Source organism: Seriola lalandi, unplaced genomic scaffold (assembly GCF_002814215.2).
Source record: "Seriola lalandi dorsalis isolate HSWRI2012SDOR001 ecotype SW California unplaced genomic scaffold, Sedor1 jcf7180002054482, whole genome shotgun sequence".
NCBI lineage: Eukaryota > Metazoa > Chordata > Actinopteri > Carangiformes > Carangidae > Seriola > Seriola lalandi.
In genome coordinates this window covers 1-22,045 of record NW_019525035.1, presented here as the reverse complement: position 1 = coordinate 22,045, position 22,045 = coordinate 1, and the positions used below count along the sequence as shown (strand labels likewise).

The 22,045-nt window shown below is 39.8% G+C and overlaps 1 protein-coding gene across 2 annotated transcripts in view; it reads left to right on the top strand.

Moving 5' to 3' along the window:
- Window positions 1–19,309, top strand: part of ankrd44 (ankyrin repeat domain 44) — a 29,169-nt gene extending 9,860 nt beyond the window's left edge. Inside the window, exons 2-23 of one of the 2 annotated variants that reach the window (XM_023412517.2) lie at window positions 1,086–1,169; window positions 3,297–3,375; window positions 4,192–4,262; window positions 5,308–5,508; window positions 6,079–6,166; window positions 7,068–7,210; window positions 7,656–7,868; window positions 8,633–8,711; window positions 8,792–8,906; window positions 8,997–9,079; window positions 12,183–12,246; window positions 12,550–12,618; window positions 14,132–14,272; window positions 14,820–14,885; window positions 15,994–16,105; window positions 16,805–16,876; window positions 17,182–17,383; window positions 18,078–18,165; window positions 18,245–18,362; window positions 18,552–18,774; window positions 18,968–19,055; window positions 19,222–19,309. In XM_023412517.2, the coding sequence (XP_023268285.1) occupies window positions 1,086–1,169; window positions 3,297–3,375; window positions 4,192–4,262; window positions 5,308–5,508; window positions 6,079–6,166; window positions 7,068–7,210; window positions 7,656–7,868; window positions 8,633–8,711; window positions 8,792–8,906; window positions 8,997–9,079; window positions 12,183–12,246; window positions 12,550–12,618; window positions 14,132–14,272; window positions 14,820–14,885; window positions 15,994–16,105; window positions 16,805–16,876; window positions 17,182–17,383; window positions 18,078–18,165; window positions 18,245–18,362; window positions 18,552–18,774; window positions 18,968–19,055; window positions 19,222–19,309 (2,487 nt within the window). Of the gene's footprint in view, window positions 1–1,085; window positions 1,170–3,296; window positions 3,376–4,191; window positions 4,263–5,307; window positions 5,509–6,078; window positions 6,167–7,067; window positions 7,211–7,655; window positions 7,869–8,632; window positions 8,712–8,791; window positions 8,907–8,996; window positions 9,080–12,137; window positions 12,247–12,549; window positions 12,619–14,131; window positions 14,273–14,819; window positions 14,886–15,993; window positions 16,106–16,804; window positions 16,877–17,181; window positions 17,384–18,077; window positions 18,166–18,244; window positions 18,363–18,551; window positions 18,775–18,967; window positions 19,056–19,221 lie in introns of both variants that reach the window. The other variant, XM_023412516.2, reaches the window with a different exon arrangement.
- The last annotated feature ends 2,736 nt before the right edge of the window (window positions 19,310–22,045 follow it).

The following is a 22,045-nucleotide window of genomic DNA, read 5'->3' as shown; positions in this document are numbered from 1 at the left end:
CCCTTCATCAAAGCTTCCTCTCCGCACAGACGTTTTACTTTTGTGATCTGTATCTACAAAGGATTTTCTACAACAATAGTTTCTCTGTATGGCAACAGATTCGTCAGTCATGTATGAAGTGAGCCAAGTTTTAAAACATCCTCTTGATAATGAAGAATACTTTTGTATACAGCGTAGATTAGAGTCTTGTAGCTCCAAGGATCCAAGGGATCAGAAAGTCTCCGGTCCAGAGCGTCTGTATGAAGTGCCAATCAAGTGACTGTCAAGAGACCCAAGCAATTAAAAGAAAACTCAAAACACCCACAAAGGGATGCAAAATGAGCAAAATACAAGTAAGACTAGACACAATATGACTACAAAAACAAAAAAAATAGGTAAAAATAGATGCAAAATATTCACAAAGATGCAAAACAACTAAAAAGATACGCAAAAAGACCACAAAGAGACACAAAACACGCATAAAGAGAAGCAAAAAGACAAAAAGGGATGCCAAATGAGCACAAAGAGACACAAAACATCCACAAAGAGATGCAAAAAAGACCATGAAGAGACACATAAAAACTAAATATTGACTCAAAACTCCCACAAATACACACAAAACACCCACAAAGTGACACAAAATGAATTAAAGGGACGCCAAATGAGCACAAAGAGAGGTAAAACAACTTAATATAGATGCAAAGCAACCACAGTCAGTCACTATGCATGTGCCCAGGACCCATTTTCTCATAGTCCCTTCATGCTCATAGTAGCCCTCTTCACTCCATCTTTTATAAACACAGCAGCTTAAAGTCAAGCAGCTGTTCCTCCACACACACACACACACACACACACACACACACACACACACACACACACACACACAGAGTCAGTTTTCCATATCGTGGGAAGGATCACTCTCGGTCTCCTCTTGTGTAACGTCCAGGAAATATTTCCCCCTAAAATGTCGTTTCGTCACGTCACTTCGCTTTGATCCGTTCACTGACTGTTTAAATTGATCATGTGCACTTGTGTGTTATGACATGTCGCCTCTGGTCATGTGTTGCTGAATGTCTCTCTCCGCTCTGTCCTCTCTTTCTCCCCAGCCTCCTCTCATCCAGGCGATCTTCAGTGGAGACCCTGAGGAGATCCGCATGCTCATATACAAGTCTGAAGACATCAATGCTCTGGTGAGGTCACACAGCTCTTGAACTCCTGAACTGTGATGTGAAGAAGCAAAGTCCCTTTCTTAGTTTGATAGAAATCTATCAGGCCATTTCCATTGGTTTTCCATCATTTATAATTTTCACATTATTAGGATTCATTAAAACTCAGCATCGTATATATTATGATGCAGATCCGGGTCCATTTGCAGATTAAAAGTTGGTATTTTCCGCCCATGTCTGAGCTCAGAATCAGCTGTTAGGAAGCTGAAGCTCCGGCTTCAGCCCCCACTTCCGGTAGAGGCCAGTATCCAAGGGTGAGGGGAGGAGGGGCTGCAGGTCAGGAGTCAGTAAAGCAAAAGTTCAGAGCGTTTGTTTATTTACATCGGCTCATGTGGGTACAGATTTATAACACATGTTTGCACCGGGGCAGCGCATCATGTGCACTGGTCTGCTGTCCTGCTAACCTCTGATGTATTCATATGGATTTCCTGTGTTGAATGCTGCCATGTCACCGTCATTGTCCACTTTAGATGTGTTTTTGTTGGAGAAGCTGCACTCAGCCCGGTCTCATGGACATGTAGGGTGGTCATTGAAATTCTCTGTATGTGTGTATGTGTGTGTGGTCCTCACAAGTATTACAAACTAGTACTGTGTGAAGGGGGACCCCACAGGTGCTGAAAACAACAAGTGTGTCAACAAGGACCTCACAAGTGATGAGAAGGTGGACCCCACGATCATTAAAAACAGATGTGTGTGTGCGTGTGAAGGTGGACTTAACAAATATTAAAAACAAGATGTGTGTGAAGGAGGACCCCACAGGTGCTGAAAGCTAGAGCAGTGTATGTTAACGGTCTGTGAGCTTGGCAGCCGATGAATGGAAACAGCTTGTTTCCCTGATTATCGTATAGAAATAAAAAACAAAAAACAGAAAATTAACCATTTGCCATTTTTTGTTTTGATAATAAAAAAAACGGAAAACGACCAAAGGAACTGTTTTTTCTTGATGTGATTTATAAATGGAAATCGTGAATTGAAATACCTGTGTTGAAATCATCTTTCTCAGTTTTGTGTTGATTTGTTTTTTTTTTTGGTGTGACATTTGGTGTGAAGTTTTAAATAGTTTAGCTGCAGTTCACTAGCACAAAACAAACGCACAACTGAGAAAGATGATTTCCACACAGGCATTTCAGATCCAAATTCACACATCAAGAAAAAACAGATAATGGTTCGTTTTGTTGTTTCTCATTTTTTAAAATTATTTTATTATTTCTAAATGGTAATTGGGATACGAGTCGTCCAAGTACATGGACCGTTAAGGCGGGCCCCCACAAGTGCTGAAAACAGGGGGTGTCCCTGCTAGTGGCCAAAAAACTGACTTGGTACGACAGGCGTTTAGATAATTAATTTGAATTATCTTCATCTTACTTGACTCTTTTTCAGCCATGTTTTCCAGTTGGTCCTCACAAGTCATCAAACAACTAGTGGACCCCACAAGGGACAAAAATGAGTGTGTGTGTGTGTGTGTGTGTGTGTGTGGTCACTGAGAGGAACAATGGCCGCGTTGACACTGACAGTCCTGTCACTGATCCTCAGCTCATCATCTCTGAGCTGATATCACAGCCTCCACTGTTTCGGCCTCTTGTACTCATGGATTACTAACATGTAACATCCCAGACAGCTGTGTGTGGGAAAGGGCCGGACTCTGCAGTGCAGAGCTTTGCAGACGTTTATCTGGAACCTCAATATGTTTTTGAATTGGTGCTGAATGCAATGTTTTTTTCTATGTTAATCTTTCCATTCATATCTTTCCTGATATGCTCCTGAGTTGTCTTTCATTTGAGTTTGTAGCTTATTGTAGGAAAAATGTTTGAAAATGGGGGAGTATTTAAGTGGTTTTGCTTTAGGTGTTGGTAAAACTTTCAGGATAAATATTCTACTTTCTACTCCACTACATTTATTTTTAAGCTTTAGATAGAGACGTAGGCTAAAAATATAAACTATAATAAACAAATAAATTATGATGTTTTATTAGAGGTTAACATAAGATAATACTTTAAACCTCAGTACCTTCAGAGCAGCTGCTGGTCAAGCTTGAAACTGTGTCTCCATGTTATTACAAGCGAGTACCAACTGACTGACTTCCTCCTCCAGGATACAGAGAAGCGCACTCCGCTGCACGCAGCGGCCTTCCTGGGTGATGCCGAGATCACCGAGCTCCTCATCCTCTCCGGTAAACTCTTCTTTCTCTCCGTTTCCTCCTCATAACGTCTTTACCTGTTCACCTCTTTACAGTTTGCAGATGTTTTTGTTTCAGTTTATTTTATTTTCCAAAGCGTTTGTTTAGAAAGAGCCTGGACATCTGATGCTTTTTAAAGAAGGGAGGCTCCCTGTCATCATTACATATGACGTCACATTGCTTACATTCCTTCTCTACTTTTTTATTGTCAAAACTCCCATGAGAATCTTAAATAAAGGGTGACGAATATACTCCCCAAACAGTTGGTCACTGTAGTTTGTAGCAAACATTACTCAGCCAGGAGTAAATAGTGCATTTGTTTGGGACTATTTTCAGCCACGGATAACACATGTGGTGTTATAGTGAGTATTTATGGCAGCAGGAAGGTCTGTGTGAGATTGATTCAAAATAAACTAGAGTGAATGTGGTGGTAATGAAAAACCATGCCACTCAATGTGGCCACAGCTACAATGGATGGCATGCCACACAACACATTAATCTATGAATGTGGCTTATTGAAATGTCTCCATATTCATTTTATTTAACAGTTGATCTCTATCACACAAAGAAATAAGCTTTATCAAGGTTTGGATTCACAAACAAAATGTATAAAATCTTATATACTTATATTTAGTATCAAAAATGCGACAAATTAAAGTGTTTCAACTCCTTGAGGGCTGTTGTTGATATGAGAATTTAAAACAGACTGTCTAATATGTCAACATGTTGGTGTTTTTCAGTTGTTTTCACTCTCTTTGGCGTTAAAACATTCTTTCAGCCATGTTTATCCTTCCTCTTTCCACTCTGCAGGGGCACGGGTCAACGCCAAAGATAATATGTGGCTCACCCCTCTCCATCGCGCCGTGGCATCTCGCAGCGAAGTGAGAACACACACACACACACACACACACACACACACACACACACACACACACACACACACCGACTGTGTCCAATCCTTTCTTCCTCCCAAAACAACAGCAGCTCAAGCAGCGCGATGAGAGATCCTCACTGGGACACAGGTGTCAGGGAGATTGCGATGTTTACCTGAAAACAGACAGACAACACACAGTCATCATTTTTTAGCAGCCTCTCCCTCCCTGCTCTTTTACATACTGTTCCCAGACTACGTAGGACATCATTGTCTTTGTGAGCTTCATGAATGTGGGTCAAAGCAATTATTCAGCAACATCACTCCAGGGGTCCAAACAGGTAATTCAACATGGCTGAGTAACTGGAGGAGGAATTATAGTGGTGTGGCCAAGGTTTTATATACAGTACATGCAGAGTCTTATATGTGAAGGAATGTTGTTGTGAATGGGTGATTATAGTCTAAGGCGGTGTCTTCAATTCATTCATTCACATTACTGTGATTTTCATTGTTTAGCAAATGTAAAGACTCCCTAACTTAAAGCTCCTCCAGTGTAAAGGTCTGTGTCCATGTGTAGTGTGATTATAGATCTGTGAAAGTATCAAAGCCTCAGTCCACAGAGAAATGCACACAGCCTGTATTCAGAAACTGAGCCTTAAAACCAGCCGTCAGGACTTCTGCAACTTTGTGATGTCACAACAAAGCAGTCACCAAGCCCCGCCCACCTGGACCCACCATCCAAACCTTTACAGGATTTGGTTTCTCTGAGTGTTTTTACCTGAAATCTGCTTTATTTTTATTGGATCACTCAGAAAACAGTCAGCCAATCAGAAGAGAGGCTCAGAGCCTCCTCTCTCAAGGAGTAAGAAGTGTGACAGTTAGCAACGTTGTGATACTGAAGGAGACGAGGTCCCTGTAACCCATCATACATATAATGTTCTCATTAGTTCTCTGAATACAAGAATGTATTTATCAATACAAAGATCTGAAAATGAAAATAGCACATAAGTTATTTATCTATAAAAACACAACCTCTCTCTGACTGTCTTCCTCAGGAGGCGGTGCGAGTTCTGATCCGCCACTCGGCTGACGTGAACGCCCGAGACAAGAACTGGCAGACGCCGCTGCACGTCGCTGCGGCCAATAACGCGCTGCGATGCGCCGAGGTCATCATCCCGCTGCTGAGTAGTGTCAACGTGTCGGACCGCGGCGGACGCACCGCCCTGCACCACGCTGCCCTCAACGGCCACACCGAGGTACTGCCGTCCAACTCCCGACATCCAGTGTTTTTGTCAGTAAAAGGAAATGATTTGCATCATTTCCTTCAGCACGGTGTCCTCTCTCTTTGCTCTCATATTGGTGCATCTCACCAATAAACAGGCTGTGATGTAACCGTCCTTTGTGTTATTTCGGTTGAGTGGCTCGTGTTGAAGGAAACAGGTGGGCGAGTGCAGCTGTATCACCGGGGTTATTAAGTGGGCTGTTCATTTTGAAACGCTCCTCGTCTTAGATAGTATCATTCACAAATGTGCTGAATCTAAAATTAACAATGAGAGGCGGCAGATTTTCTGAAGCCGAGCTGAATGGACAGCTCCTCTATTTTGGCCTGACAGTCTCTCCAGAGTGTTTATGCAAGAACGGAGCCAAGTGATGAGACGTATTTACAATGCTGTTATATAAAGACCATCACCCCCACGCACAAACATCCTCGCATTTATCTTTATGCTCACACATACTATGTCTTCTGCACACATATAAACATTCAAACACTAATATATATCTCTTATATATTACCTTCCCCCTCTCTCTCTGTCTCTCTGTGTCAGATGGTAAACCTCCTCCTCACTAAAGGAGCCAACATCAACGCCTTTGATAAGAAGGACGGCCGGGCGCTGCACTGGGCAGCTTTCATGGGTACGAGACAAAGACTTGAGTTGGTTAAAAGCATATCACACATCATGCTTTTTATTTCCTGGAAGCAGATGTGTTGGGAAAAATGAATCAGTGGCTCATTCTGAGTCACCTAATACCAGAAGAACCTATTCATTAGCGCTTGAGTGGTGTGAGGTTTTTTTTTTTTCACACCAAATGAAATAAGACAGAACATAACACAGGAGGTGATATTCATAATTTAACATGACAGAGTGAAACAGGCGTTAAGTTCATACAAAGACTAAAGCAAACAAAGTTGAGTAACTTGGGTAAATTAAATTATTAAACACAATCACCCTAAATAACCACACCCAAATAACAAAAATAATTGAATTATAAACAAAAGTTTCAAATATATATAAACATTCTGCCCATAAAACAACTGAAACAAATAATCGACAGAAAACTAATTGGCACCAATTTTGATAATTAATAGCTTAAGTAATATTTCAGTATTCAATGTAAGAATTAGCTGTTTTTTTTGTTTTTATCTGACACTAAACAAACAATCTAATGTCATTAACTTTGGCTTTAATTCAGTTGTGACTGACATTTTTCATTTTAGTTTTTACGAGTCTTTAGTTTTAATCTTATATGACTTTTTATTTTTCAGCAAAATGTTAAAATTTTTTATTAAAGAGCTGTTCAAGTGAAAAAAGTTGTTAGTTTGAGCACTTACATAAACCAAAGCAGTATACTCTTTTGGTGGTGTGCTAAGGTTAGCTAAAAATATATGCCAATAAATCAATCAAGTGAACTGATTTGTGATTAAGTACAAGCACAGGTTTTTATTTCTGTCTGTAACATGAGGCAGAAACATGATTTTGTCTGTCTTTGTTTTCTCCTGTGGTTTGTGACCTGCTCTCTGGTGCGCCCCCTGCAGGTCATCTGGATGTGGTTTGTCTGCTGGTGAGTCAGGGGGCGGAGATCAGCTGTAAAGACAAACGGGGATACACTCCCCTCCACACGGCGGCCTCCAGCGGACAGATTGCTGTGGTCAAACACCTGCTCAACCTGGCTGTGGAGGTCAGGACACACCACACACATACATGACACATGTTTGTCTTTTTATACTTGTGAGGACCCTTGTTTACATAATTCATTCCCTAAAGTCTGTCCTACAGTGAGGACAGGCTTTAATGTTCTCACTTTCCAAAAATGTGTCCTCCCTCCCACCGTCTATATTCAAATTGGTCCCGACAGAGATAGATGTACAAGACCGGCCCCTCCCCCAAAGACACACACACTTATTCACAGTCTCACTTTGCTTCACACTTCAGGAAAATAACTCATACTCCCTGTTTGACAAACACAATAGCACTTATTGTGCACTCATTCACAAGATGGACACACACACAAACACACAAAAGTACATGCACAAATTCGCTCATTGTCTCATTCCTGCTGATTCATTCACAACAAACAGCTTTTCCTCGGCCATAATACCAGGTCTTGTTTTCCCTGACAACAGATAGACGAGTCCAATGCGTTCGGGAACACGGCGCTCCACGTGGCCTGTTTTAACGGTCAGGACGCCGTCGTCAGCGAGCTGATCGATTACGGCGCCAACGTCAGCCAGCCCAACAACAAGGGCTTCACCCCGCTGCACTTTGCTGCTGCCTCCACACACGGAGCGCTCTGCCTGGAGTTCTTGGTCAACAACGGGGCTGACGTCAACGTACAGGTACGCTGCTATCAGACCTCCTGGATGTCGTTACAAGGGATATACGTGACACACGACTGCGTCCCTGTAGGAAGCTCTTCTTTCATCTCTCTGCTGTTAGCCCAACACTTTGGTCCAGTGTAAAATATATTGATGTTTAAATGGACCACAGACATGGCCGGATTAATCTCCTGCAGGGCCCCGAGGCAAAAATTCGTTGTTGTGCCACTATTGTCCCCAACTGTATATGGCAGTTTGATTAGTTCCCCAAGCACCCCAGAAACCAACCAGTACTCAGTGCACAGCTGGAATGATTAGTCGGTTGACAGGAAATTAATTGGAAACAATTTTGCTAATTGATTAATTGTTTAGTCTTTTATTTTAAAACAAAAAAGCCAAATAAAAATCACTGGTACCAGCTTCCAAAATCTGGATATTTGCTTGTTTCCCAGTTTTCTCCGATAGTAAAGTCAACATGTTTGGGGTTTGACTGTTGATCAGACTGAAGAAAAGTAATTTAAATAGGTTAAATTGGACTTCAGGGAATAATGAGGGCATTTTCATTATGTTCTGACATTTTATTTACTGAACAAGCAATTGATTATTAAAGAAAATATCATACCACATGGACATACTCAACTCCTGGTATTTCCTGTCCCTCTCCACTGTCCCTATCACATAAAGCCATAAAAACTGCCCAAAAAATAACTCAAAAAAGAAAATAATTCTCACCTAATGTCAGTTGCAGTGTCTCACCTGTTTTATTTCTCCTCCGCCGTCTTCAGAGTCGGGACGGGAAGAGTCCTCTTCACATGACGGCAGTTCACGGACGCTTCACTCGCTCCCAGACCCTCATCCAGAACGGTGAAACCTCGTTACGCTTGATCTCCTAAATTTACACCTTGTTGCAAATTCTCCCATTTGAATCAACATTTTAATTTCAGGTGGGGAGATCGACAGTGTGGACAAGGACGGTAACACCCCTCTTCACATTGCTGCCCGCTATGGTCATGAACTCCTCATCAACACGCTCATCACCAGTGGGGCAGACTGCACAAGGTTCGTTTGTCTCACCTGTTGAGATTGTACCAATAAGTTACTGCAATGAAAAGGCATTTAGTAAAAAACTGGACTTTCTTTTCTCCGAAGGCGAGGAGTCCATGGCATGTTCCCTCTCCACCTGGCTGCTTTGAACGCTCACTCCGACTGCTGCCGGAAGCTGCTGTCCTCAGGTAGCACACAAAGTGAATCGTGAAGTTTCCTAATCCAGGTTGCTATAAATCAAGGATGTTGGTTTGGAAATGATGTCATCTTATTCTTTGTATTCACACCTTAACTTAAAAGAGTACTGACCTTTATTGTCTTTGATACCCTTCAGTTTTTGTTGAAACTGTTTTATACAGGAGATGATTTGATGATGATTATTTTAGAAGCTGAATTGTATTGCCTATAATGACGTGTTTTTAAGTGTAAGGAGTGGATTTAACACCTTGTTTATCTACTGTAACGCAAGCTACAATTCTTAGCTTGTCTGGCTAACTAGCTCACCACTAACAGTAGTAGCTTTACTTCACTTCTAAAGCTAAGAGGTAGCAACTCCTACTGTTCATGGTGTGTTAAAATAAGTTAGCATTTTTTTCACTTCGGTTTCCCTCGTCCTGAAGTTGACGGGTTTTTTAAATGGGTTTTTAATTAGATGCCTGACGTAAGGTCTGGTTAACACAAGCTCAAGATATTTAAAATTTCCTTCTACGACATAAATTACGTCAGTAAATACCACACTTGTGATTTTTACTTGTCTTAAAAAAGGCAGTTGCTAACTTGTTATCTGGTGTTAGAAGGTTAGATCAAAATAGATTTTTCAATTCCAGGAAATACGCTAAATAGTAGCTAAAGCTATTTTACCAGCTAGCTTAAACTTGCCATCACTACAGTTTGGTTTTTACCCATTTTCTAGGTTTTATTATGAATTGCCCCCTTTCCCCCGAAAAAACTAAACATTCAAACATTGATGGTATAATAATTTGTCATTTGTGGTCAAGTCGTTGTGTAGCTAAAAAATGTAGCATTAGCCTCGTTTTGTAGCTAACTATAATGTATATGACCCTCATGTGCATATTTAAGAGATAATTTACATTTTAATACGAGTCACCCAGAGATGTTTTCACCAACTTACATCAGCTTAATTAGCTAGCTAGCTAGTGTCTTTTGTGTCCGCAAAGTGTTTTGTGAGTAAATCAAATTGAAACTGCCGTGGTTCATATTTGCCTCTAAAACATTAACTAATTTAAACGCAGTGGGTTTCTTATTTAAAATTCCAACTTGGCTGATATTTCTGACAGCACTTGAATTAGCATTTCCACCATGTGGATATTGCCCTGGATATTTGCTGATTCAGAGTCTGTTTCGCCTTAACATCATCTTTCGAATGTAATTTTCAGGGAGGTTTGAGCCCGGTTGTTTGTCTTGCTCCCACTGGTGAATTCCTCCACAAGCACACGTATTCAACTCGGGCCAAACTCAAGTCACAATGTTCCAGAAACAGACAAGGCCTCACTGAGTCTAATTACTCGCTGATGGGACCACTCTCCCTCTGGACAAGAGTGTATTCTGTTGAGTCCTCCTCTTAGAGCATTGACACTGGTAGTTAAGATCTTGTTTACATCTGAAAAGTTTCCTTGTTGCTTTTGGCAATGAAATCATTTGTCTTTCCGCTCATCCCACATATATATTGTTGGGTTTTTAAAGAGGGTTTTCCAGTGCAGAAGAGGGAATGCCGGGATATTAAACAAATGTGAAGTAGGGAAAAAGACAACAGTCCTCTCTGGCTCCAGATCCCTTTTGACGGTTTAACGAGGCCCTGGCACTTGTGTCTGGAGGCATGGAGGAGGATGAAACTGGGCTCCACATGTGGCTCCGCCGAGTTGCTGTTGCGAACAACAAAGAAGTCATTTACATGTGCTTGAGCCTTGTGCAGCTGCAGCATTGCGTCTGGTCAGGCCTGTTTGTGAGCAGTAGTGGACCGAGGCTTTTGTATCTGTTGGTAAATCAGGAGCTGACAGTCCTTTTTTTTTTTTTTTTTTGGAAGAGCCGTGAAGAATTAGGCAAATTGTAACGATGAAGGATTAAAAAGCCACGGCGCAGGACAACAGCACAGCCGTCGTTGTTGTTGTTTTGTGATTTACTCTTGTGTGACTGTTACAACACATTAATTTAGTTCATGCTTTCATCCAAAGAGACGTACAACAACTGCACACACCCTCGTAGGAACAAAAGATGGAGGCCATCAAAAACTGTATTTGTATCCCGGACATTCAAACAGCTAGAAAGCCCCAGTCGGACTGGATTTATTTCATCAGGGGAAGCGTTATTTTAACATGACCTGGTATTGATTTTAATCCCATTCTGAGCATGTCTGTATTTATCAACCTCCTTTTACGTTTTCTTCAATATCAAAGGAATTAATTGATAGTAGTCAGTACATCCATTGGTACACCGCTAATAGCTAATAAGGCACACTTGTAGTGGTAGTAGTGAGTAGTGTATTAGCCAGCTTCAAATAATAATTATTACAGCTACAAAATCATTAATAGTATAACTTTAAACTAATTTAGATATTCTTAGCTGTTGCTGATAATCTGTTTAATGATGGGGTGAACATTAATTTGGGGTATCTGCCAATAACGGGTCTAATCTTGATAATTATATTTACCTGAATCTTGATTAAATGTGTGTAAAGAATAAAATTAATAAAATCCATAACATAAAATAAATAAGAGCAATTAAAACAATTACAGCAAATACCATCATAAAAAGAATATTCTCTATGATGTGGCAAATTTTGAGCACATTAAAAATGATCCTGGTATGATACGAACAACACGGTGGGGCACACCTGTAGTTCTTGCAGGTACAGTTCCTAAATTCTTAAAAACTTTCAAGGGATCCTGGAAAACTCTGCAACAATGTCTGAATGTGAATTGAAGCTGAGCTGCTTGCTGCACTCCCTCAGACTGTCTGAGTGTCTCTGTGATGACGTGTCCTTCTGTCTGTAACATGTAGTTTCCAGCTGTTTATTCGTCTCCCTGTGTATGCATGGCCAGCATCATGCACCAGCATCACCTAACCTTCTCTGTCCCCCACCCTCACCTGTCGCACTAACACCTGTCTTTCTCTTCACTCCCTCCTCCTGCTGTCTCTCTCTCTCTCTCTCTCTCTCTCTCTCTCTGTGGTGGCTGCTGCTCCTCTGTTGTCTGGCCTCCCTCCGTCTCCCTGCGTCGCCCTCGTCAGGTCGGAGGTTTAGCATAATGTGTAACGACTCGGTCCTGTCTGCAGGCTTCCAGATAGACACCCCTGACACTCTGGGGAGGACCTGCCTGCACGCTGCTGCCGCCGGAGGGTGAGCACCAACCATCATCATAGGACATATAGTTGTAGTAAATGTAAAAGTAAAAGTAAACCACTCTAAAATCCTGAAATCCAAAATGACACCACCACTAATTAAATAAGAAACGCCTATATCAAAACACCAAAGTACAATTTAGTGATTTCCTTTCGTTTAGTAAGGATCAAATTCTGTTTTTTGTCCTTTTTTAAAGCCATAATTTGAAAAATATATATAATATATAGTATTATATATAATATAATATAAGGTATATAATAATATGCAGTGTCTGAGTGTGTCTGTGCTCTCTGTGTGCAGTAATGTGGAGTGTGTCAAGTTGCTCCTGAGCAGTGGAGGAGACCACAACAGGAGAGACAACTGCGGCAGGTAAGACAATACTTTGCTGTCCAGGTAACGCTTTCGTTCATAACAGACACTAATTTGGATAACTGAATAATTTTAAAGTATTGTTTCAAGCCATGAAGAATCTCAAATTGAGGATTTGCTTATTTTTGCAGTTTTATGTAATCGGACAATTGTAATTGGATCATCTTGAGTAATTTAAAGGGATCGTCATGTGATCTGGAAATTGATTCGGGTATATTTTTTACGCTTTTCTGACATTTTATAGATTAAATGGCAACAATCTACTTTAAGCTTTTCTGTTAGCATTTATAAGCAGTATATAAACATTTAATAAATGGTTTATAGCCCACTATAATGTAGCCGTAAGAAGATAGTGTTATATTTTGTTTGTTTTATATTTTTTAGGTATTAGTTTTATTTATTATTAGTATATGTTACCAATTATAACTCCTCCTGTGAAACACCCATAAGTGGAAGCTCCTGTATAAACAGACAATGAATGACAATACAGGGAAACACTGTTGTAATAACATGAAAATATTTCTGCAGCAAAAGTTACAAACACTGTCCGTTAATAGACACTAAAAATGTCCTGTATCTTCTTACAACTACTTCATAGTGTGTGTAGGTGTGTGTAGGTGTGTGTAGGTGTGTGTAGGTGTGTGTAGGTGTGTGTAGGTGTGTGTAGGTGTGTGTAGGTGTGTGTAGGTGTGTGTAGGTATAAGGGTGTGTGGGTGATTTTTCTGTTCAATAGTTATTGAGCAGTTACATGTGTCGTTTTGCATGACTCAGCACACCGGTATGTAGCACAGCATACCTGTTACAGGTTAGTTCACATTGCTATTAGCCTGGATTGATAATGATCTTAACAACGTGTTGGGTGTTTGCCACATGTGATCAATCCATGTTCAATACACAGGGGTTCTTCAGGGTTCACCAGGTTCAATATAAGACCTTGTAAGACTTTTTAAATACCAGATAGAATAAGATTTAAAATCAGTTTCACCTTCATACCAGCCCGAGTATTAAGAATAATAATTAAAGTGTGATGGAAAACCAGCAGAGACGACATGAACTACAAGTGTTTATTATTGTATCACATATTTAAATGCTTCCCAGCTGCATATAACAATAAATTCTAATAATATAATAAATCAAATTAGTGTGACCTGGACCTGGATATGCAGCTGAATGGATGAATGGATTAACCAATCAGAATAATGAATAATTTCAGTCATTTTTCAAGCAAAAAGGTCAAACATTTGGTCGTTTTAGCTACAAAATATAAAGATTTGATGCTTTTTTTGGTCAGAAACGACAGTAAATGATGATTTTACAGAAAAAACAGAAAAAAAGAAAATATTTAAGATTTCAGTAAATGAACTTGAAGACTTTGGAGTTGAGTCTGTTTCAGCAGCGGATTAATGCTCATGGTTTTGGGTTGACATGTTGAACCGTCACATAGGGAGTTAAAGTTAATGTTTTCCTGGTGATCTGTTAGTCTGACTTCCTCTCTCTCTCTCTTATTTCCCAGGACTCCCCTCCACTACGCGGCGGCCAGCCGTCACTATCAGTGTCTGGAGACTCTGGTGGCTTGTGGCACCGCCATCAACGCCACCGACCAGTGGGGGCGCTCTCCCCTGCACTACGCTGCTGCCTCGGACCTGGACAGGAGGTGAGGGGCAGGGAGACACACAGTGGTGGAAGAAGTGTTCACATCCTTCACTTAAAGAGGATATAAAACATATTTCTGTTTCCAACCTACAGAAGAGTCAGCTGATGAATCGGAGATGATTAATGAGAAAGAAATAAACTGCTTTTAGCTGTACTTGAAAAGAAAGTACAATATTATTTTTTTGTATAAAGTAGCAGAAAAAGGAAAATACTCAAGTTAAGTTCAAGTACTTTAACAACCTGAGGACAGAAACTGGAAACCTGCTCCTGGGTAGCTGTCTACTGTTGCTACATATAGAAACCTGTTTGGATCACACCTCGCTGTTTCCGTGGTAACCGGAGGTGACACTGAGGTGGTGGTACTCATTCACAGCCTCCAGGGTTCGACATCTCCGCAGTTCATGATGCAGCATCATGTTATCCACTCAACTTGTTGGTATTAGGAGGCTCCGCTGCACAAAAGACGCTGTTGTTTGTGTGTGTTAATATTTTGATCCTCTTTTATCTCACCCTCCCTCCCTCCCTCCCCGGTCCACCTCCCCTCACAGGCGTCGTGTTGCTCTGGAGCCGGAGAGTGAAGGAGTTCAGGCGGAGAGAGAGAAAGAGGCAGCGCTGTGAGTCCACACCGACAGAAACATGAAGAGATTTATGACATTGTGACCGAAGCGTAGTATCACTCCACACAGCTGTTAAACAGCTGCTGAGCATCAAATAAACACATGAAAAGTGACATAATTAAAACAAACATCTCCTTTACAAGAATTCCTATTAAGTAGATTTCAAACACAGATAATAATACTGTATACTATTTTGATAATTGATACATTTTATGGATAAAACAATTAGTCAAGAAAACAATTGTCAGATTGATAGATAACAAAAATAACTGTCAATTGCGTTTGATTGGTTCCTGTGCAGACCAAACAGAAAGATCCTGTATCTTTAATTAAATTAATTAAAACATTTTAACACATTTGCAAAAGAAGAAGAGTTTTTCCAGCTTCAGTTCAGACGTGTTTCCAGGTTTGCAGACCTGGAAAACCTGCGGAGACGCACGACGAGGAACTAAATAAATAAATAAATGAATGTAGATAAATAAATGGAAACACAGTGACACGTGCGGATTGTGCAGCAGAAACACTCCACACCATTTCAGTAACTTATTTCCACTCGTGTTTCCTCTTTCTCAGAGCGACTCGATGACGCTGACACACTCACACCTCTCCAAAACCCTGCGTAATATTACACACAGCTGGCACAGCTGGATGACTTCATTAATTATTTAAACCCTCTGAGGATCTGCTCTGCAATATTCAGTTTATACACCGAGATCAGTTGTAGAACAGCAGCTGACAAATCTCAGAGCGTGTTATTTTACTTTTCACCTTTCACTATGTAAAGATGAAAAATAATCATATAAAATAATAATTTTACGGACACTATCCTCCCACAATGCAGTGCAAAGAGGAAAAGCTGCTCAAAGCTTTAAAAAAGAGAACCTCAGAGTGATCCCAAATACTCACTACCACACTGAAGGTGGATTAATCCGCTGCTGAAAATAGTCCCAAATAAATTCACAGTTTCCTGTTTGAGTATCATTGGCTGAAAACTACAATACCCAGATGTTTTACTGTCTCCACACTTCAGCTCCTGTTCATGTCAACTGTGAGTAGCCGTCTTAAACGATGACTGAGACGTTGCGTTTGTTGTTTGTTGTTCCAGATGTTTGGAGTTTCTGCTTCAGAGCGGAGCGACGGCGTCGCTGAAGGACAAACAGGGCTACAGTCCCGTCCACTACGCCGCCGCCTACGGACACAGGCACTGTCTGGAGCTGGTCAGTGTGCTCGCTGTGAGACCTTAAGGCCTCATGGAGGAAATAGTTGTGTTGTTGGAGTAGTAGCTGTAGCTGCAGGCGTTTTCTCCATCTGTTGTCGGATCATATTTTCACTGCAGCAGCACGCAAAGACATTCCAGGGCCTCGTTTCCCCAAAATCATCTAAAGGCAAAAAAAATGAGATTAAAATCCAGTTTACAAACCTCTTTAATCTGAGGAGGCGTTTCCCTGAATGACCGCAGATGAATGAGTGACGAGGGTTAACAACCGGTTAACAAGCTCCAGAACCTGCAGGACGAAATGAAACCACATGTTTTATTTAAGCTTTTACTGTTTTTGTTCATTTTTAAGTCTCTTTTTTTACCATTAACACTCATGTTCTTAAGTTATTTTTGCTTTAAAGTGAGTGATATCTCTTCCTGTTGTCACCTAATCTTCATCGTCATTCTCTTCTCTCTTTCCTTAAAACAGAGTTTCAGATTTTCATGTTCTGCGTCTTCTCTTTTCTTTTTCATTTATTTTGTGTATCTCATTTTCGACGTGCTGACATACGGCAGCTCTAATACACAAATGATGACAACAACAATAGATGAAACTAAAGGAACTGTCACTGCCTGATTTTAGGTTTAATATGAGCAGGCTGCAGGTTCAGGCTCTCGGATTAAAAATGCGCCGATGTGTTTTGTTGTGACCCTGCAGCTGCTGCACAGAGACGACTGTCACCATGACGACCCTGAATCTCCGAACGCCAGGAGCCCGCTGCATCTCGCTGTGAGTCTCACACACCTGAGTTTTGGAACCAAAACAGAAACTTTTCTCTAAATAATAATTTGTTTTATTTCAGAAAAAAAGGGTGTTCAGGAGTTTTTATTTTGCTATTTGCGTTGAACATTTCATCCACAAAGTTCTTTACATAATTCATTATAAACATAAAAACAAAAGGAAAATCAATTTTAACACAAGAAACAAGAATTGATATTAAAACAGGTAAAATAAACAATCTTCCTTCCAACCCCGATGTGACAGGAGGTAAATATTTCCATATTTAAATAAAGCGTTTCTGTGTCTTTGTGCAGGCGTACCACGGCCACGCTCAGGCCCTGGAGGTGCTGCTGCAGGGGGAGAGGGAGGTGGACCAGGGGGACGAGGTGGGGAGGACCCCCCTGGCTCTGGCTGCTCTTCGGGGCCACGCTGACTGTGTTCACACCCTCCTCAGCCAGGGGGCGTCGTCGCGCTCCACCGACACGCAGCACGGACGCACCCCCGTGCACCTGGCAGGTGAGTTCAGGTTTCTGTTTCTCTGTCGCTGTAAACATCTGGTATCAACACATGTCTGGGTGGATATGGCCAAAAGTATGCGGACACGTATGGACTCAGGTTTAAGTCTCTTCATTTTCCATCAAGTGAAATCTTAATGCAACAACAGACAATATGTGACACTATAGTTCTTCCAACTGTGTTTGAGGGGGGCACCTTTCCTGTTTCAAGATGACACCAGTTGTTATTTATTAAAGTCTTAAAGAATAAGACTGTAACGTTGGGAGATGCTCTCTCACCTGTCTGACTCAGATTATAGCTTCAGGTAATCTTTGCCCCTCAATCAAATACACTGAAAGTGGTTGAGGAGCAGATCATTAAAGGCCACTAACAACACAGTGTCGGTCCATGAGATGCAGCCGTTTCCCTTATTTATAATAAATATATATAATAAAGTATTAAACACTTTGACGTTATGTTTGACTAAGTTTGATTTCAGTTGGACTAAAAACCAACTTTTCCACTTTCTGCTGCGGTGACACCAGAATCATCATCATCATCTAATCTCACTGAACCGATGTGTCATCGCACCGACTATTAATAAACATTTCTATCACTCCCCTGTTTCTTGCTCTCTCTCTCTCTCTCTCTCTCTCTCTCTCTCTCTCTCTCTCTCTCTCTCTCTCTCTCTCTCTCTCTCTCTCCCTGCCTGCAGTGATGAACGGTCATACGACATGTGTGCGCCTCCTGCTGGATGAATCAGAGGCTGCAGATCTCGTGGACGCTGCTGACTCTCAGGGACAGTGAGTGATGATCTCTTTCCTCTCTGTTTCACTTCCTGTCTCGTCTGTCTCACACTGACGGCCTTGTCCTCGCCCGCAGGACTCCTCTGATGCTGGCGGTGGCTGGAGGTCACGTCGACGCCGTGTCGCTGCTGCTGGAGAGGGAAGCCAACGTCAACATGGCCGATAACCACGGCCTCACTGCGCTGCACCTCGGGGTGAGCATGAGGCTGGTTTTCTCTGTACTGCTTTTATGGAAATTGTACAAGTATAGACTTGATGTCTTTGAATTGAAGGTTATTGGCCCAAGTCTGTGGAGCAAGTGTGTCCATGGAATAATAAAAAAGGTTGATAATTAAGTAACATACATGAGTTGCAGTTAATTAGTGACGCCTTCGTCTCTCCAGCTGCTGTGTGGTCAGGAGGAGTGTATTCAGTGTCTGTTGGAGCAGGAAGCCTCGGTTTTGCTCGGCGACTCTCGGGGTCGTACGGCCATCCACCTGGCTGCTGCCCGAGGCCACGCCTCCTGGCTGAGCGAGCTGCTGAGCATCGCCTGCTCTGAGCCGCCATCCCTGCCGCCGCTGAGGGACCAAAGCGGATACACACCGCTGCACTGGGCCTGTTACTATGGTACATGCACCCTGACACACACTCAGATAAACTCAGCCTGAACATGATTTATTTATTTATACTTTTTATTTAATTTTTTTAAATTATTATTTTACAGAACAATACACTTTACAGTGCCTGGTATAAAGACGTGACTGAACTTCAGTTAAATACCAGTTGGTGATTCTGTGTGTGTGTGTTTTTGTGTCTCTAGGTCAGGAGGGGTGTGTCGAGGTCCTGCTGGAGCAGAAAGGTTGTCGCTGTATTGACGGGAACCCCTTCACCCCTCTGCACTGTGCTGTGTAAGTCACTTATTTAAAGTGTTATTCATTTTCAGTGTTTTCAGTTTTTGCTGCAGGTTTTCTTCACTGTTGTTTTCAAAACTAATGAGGAGAGGTGAGAGATTTGTTACTGTCAGATCTGAACGAGTCGACATCAGTGACGTCCTGTTTGTGTTTGAATGAACAGGGTGAATGATCATGAGTCCTGTGCGTCTCTGCTGCTGGAGGCGATGGGATCAGACATCGCTGGCTGCAAGGACGCAAAGGGCAGGTGAGTCACTTGTGTGTGTGTGTGTGCGTGTGTGTGTGTTACTCACTTCAGTAACGGCAGGGGAATCATCAATCATATCAACATATACTGTATATCTAGCTAATGGAAATATTTTAATATTTTATTTTATTCTATGTTTATAATATAAACTTTTGTTACATAAATCTATACCCATCCCAAAGCCTGTCAGCATATGTTCATATTATATATGTAAATATAAAAGATAGAAATGTATGTTTAAATTATAGGTGTATAGTATTGTAAGTCATAACAAAAGTCTTAGTATACTACAGCATAAAAACTCATATCCCTAGGTATTCCTCCCACAGTCTAAAGACATGCAAATTGGGTTAATTGGCGACTCCATGATGTTTTTATGTCTTAAACAATGAACAGTGAGAATGTTGGTTTGAACCCTGGGCCTGCGGCCTTTCTGTGTGGAGTTTACATGTTCTCCCTGTGGCCGTGTGGGTTCTCTCCAGGTACTACGGCTGCCTCCTGCAGTCCAAATACATGCGAATTAGGTTACTTGGCGACTCTAATGTTTTATTATATTATGACTTTTGTGCCTAACCACTTTACCACCGTGCCGCCCCATGAATGAGTCATAAGAAAAAGTTATAGTAAGGCATTTTATGACATTTTTATGCCTTAGTATATATACTATGACATTTATGTGCCTTACTATACTGTGACGTTTTTATGCCTTACTGTACTATGACATTTTTTGATATTTTTATGCGTTATAATACTATGACGTTTTTATGCCTTACTATACTATGACGTTTTTAGATGTTTCTATGCCTTACTATACTATGATTTTTAAAAAAATACTTTTTTTGACGTTTTTATTCCTTACTACACTGTGACATTTTTGATATTTTTATTCCTTACTACACTGTGACATTTTTGATATTTTTATGCCTTATTATACGATGACATTTTTTGATATTTTTATGCCTTAGTATATATACTATGACATTTATGTGCCTTACTATACTGTGACGTTTTTATGCCTTACTGTACTATGACATTTTTTGATATTTTTATGCGTTATAATACTATGACGTTTTTATGCCTTACTATACTATGACGTTTTTAGATGTTTCTATGCCTTACTATACTATGATTTTTAAAAAAATACTTTTTTTGACGTTTTTATTCCTTACTACACTGTGACATTTTTGATATTTTTATTCCTTACTACACTGTGACATTTTTGATATTTTTATGCCTTATTATACGATGACATTTTTTGATATTTTTATGCCTTATTATATTATGACATTTTTTGATATTTTTATGCCTTTCTGTACTATGACATTTTTATGCCTTACTATACTATGACGTTTCTATGCCTTACTATACTATAATATTTTTTGATATTTTTATGCCGTACTATACTATGACATTTTTTGATATTTTTATGCCTTTCTGTACTATGAAATTTTTATGCCTTACTATACTATGACGTTTTTATGCCTTACTATACTATGATATTTTTTTGATATTTTTATGCCTTACTGTACTATGATTTTTTAAAAATATTTTTATCCCTTACTGTACGATGACTTCTTTTAACGTTTTTATGCCTTATTATACTATGACATTTTTTTATATTTTTATCCCTTACTATACTATGGCATTTTTATGCCTTACTATACTATGACATTTTTTGATATTTTTATGGCTTACTATTCTATGACGTTTTTATGACATTTTATGCCTTACTATACTATGACATGACAATGTCATTGTATAATAAGGCATACAAATGTCATAGTATAGTAAGGCATAAAAATGTCATTGTATAGTAAGGCATAAAAATGTCATAGTATAATAAGGCATCAAATATCATAAAACATCATAGTATAATAAGGCATAAAAATGTCATAGTATAGTAAGGCATAAAAATGTCATATTATAATAAGGCATACAATGTCAAAAAGATGTCATAGTATAATAAGGCATAAAAATGTCATAGTATAATAAGGCATAAAATGTCATAGTATAGTAAGGCATAAAATGTCATAAAAATGTCATAGTATAATAAGGCATAAAATGTCATAAAAAATGTCATAGTATAATAAGGCATAAAAATGTCATAGTATAGTAAGGCATAAAATGTCATAGTATAGTAAGGCATAAAAATGTCATAGTATAGTAAGGCATAAAATGTCATAAAAATGTCATAGTATAATAAGGCATAAAAATGTCATAGTATAGTAAGGCATAAAATGTCAAAAAAATGTCATATTATAGAAGGCAAAAAATTTCAAAAAAATGTCATAGTATAATAAGGCATAAAAATGTCATAGTATAGTAAGGCATAAAATGTCATAGTATAGTAAGGCATAAAATGTCATAAAAAGTCATAGTATAATAAGGCATAAAAATGTCATAGTATAATAAGGCATAAAATGTCATAAAAATGTCATATTATAATAAGGCATACAAATTTCATAGTATAATAAGGCATAAAATGTCATAAAAATTTCATAGTATAGTAAGGCATAAAAATGTCATAGTATAATAAGGCATAAAATGTCAAAAAGATGTAATAGTATAATAAGACATAAAAATGTCATAGTATAATAAGGCATAAAATGTCAAAAAAATGTCATATTATAGAAGGCAAAAAATTACATAAAAATGTCATAGTATAATAAGGCATAAAAATGTCATTGTATAGTAAGGCATAAAATGTCATAAAAATGTCATAGTATAGTAAGGCATAAAA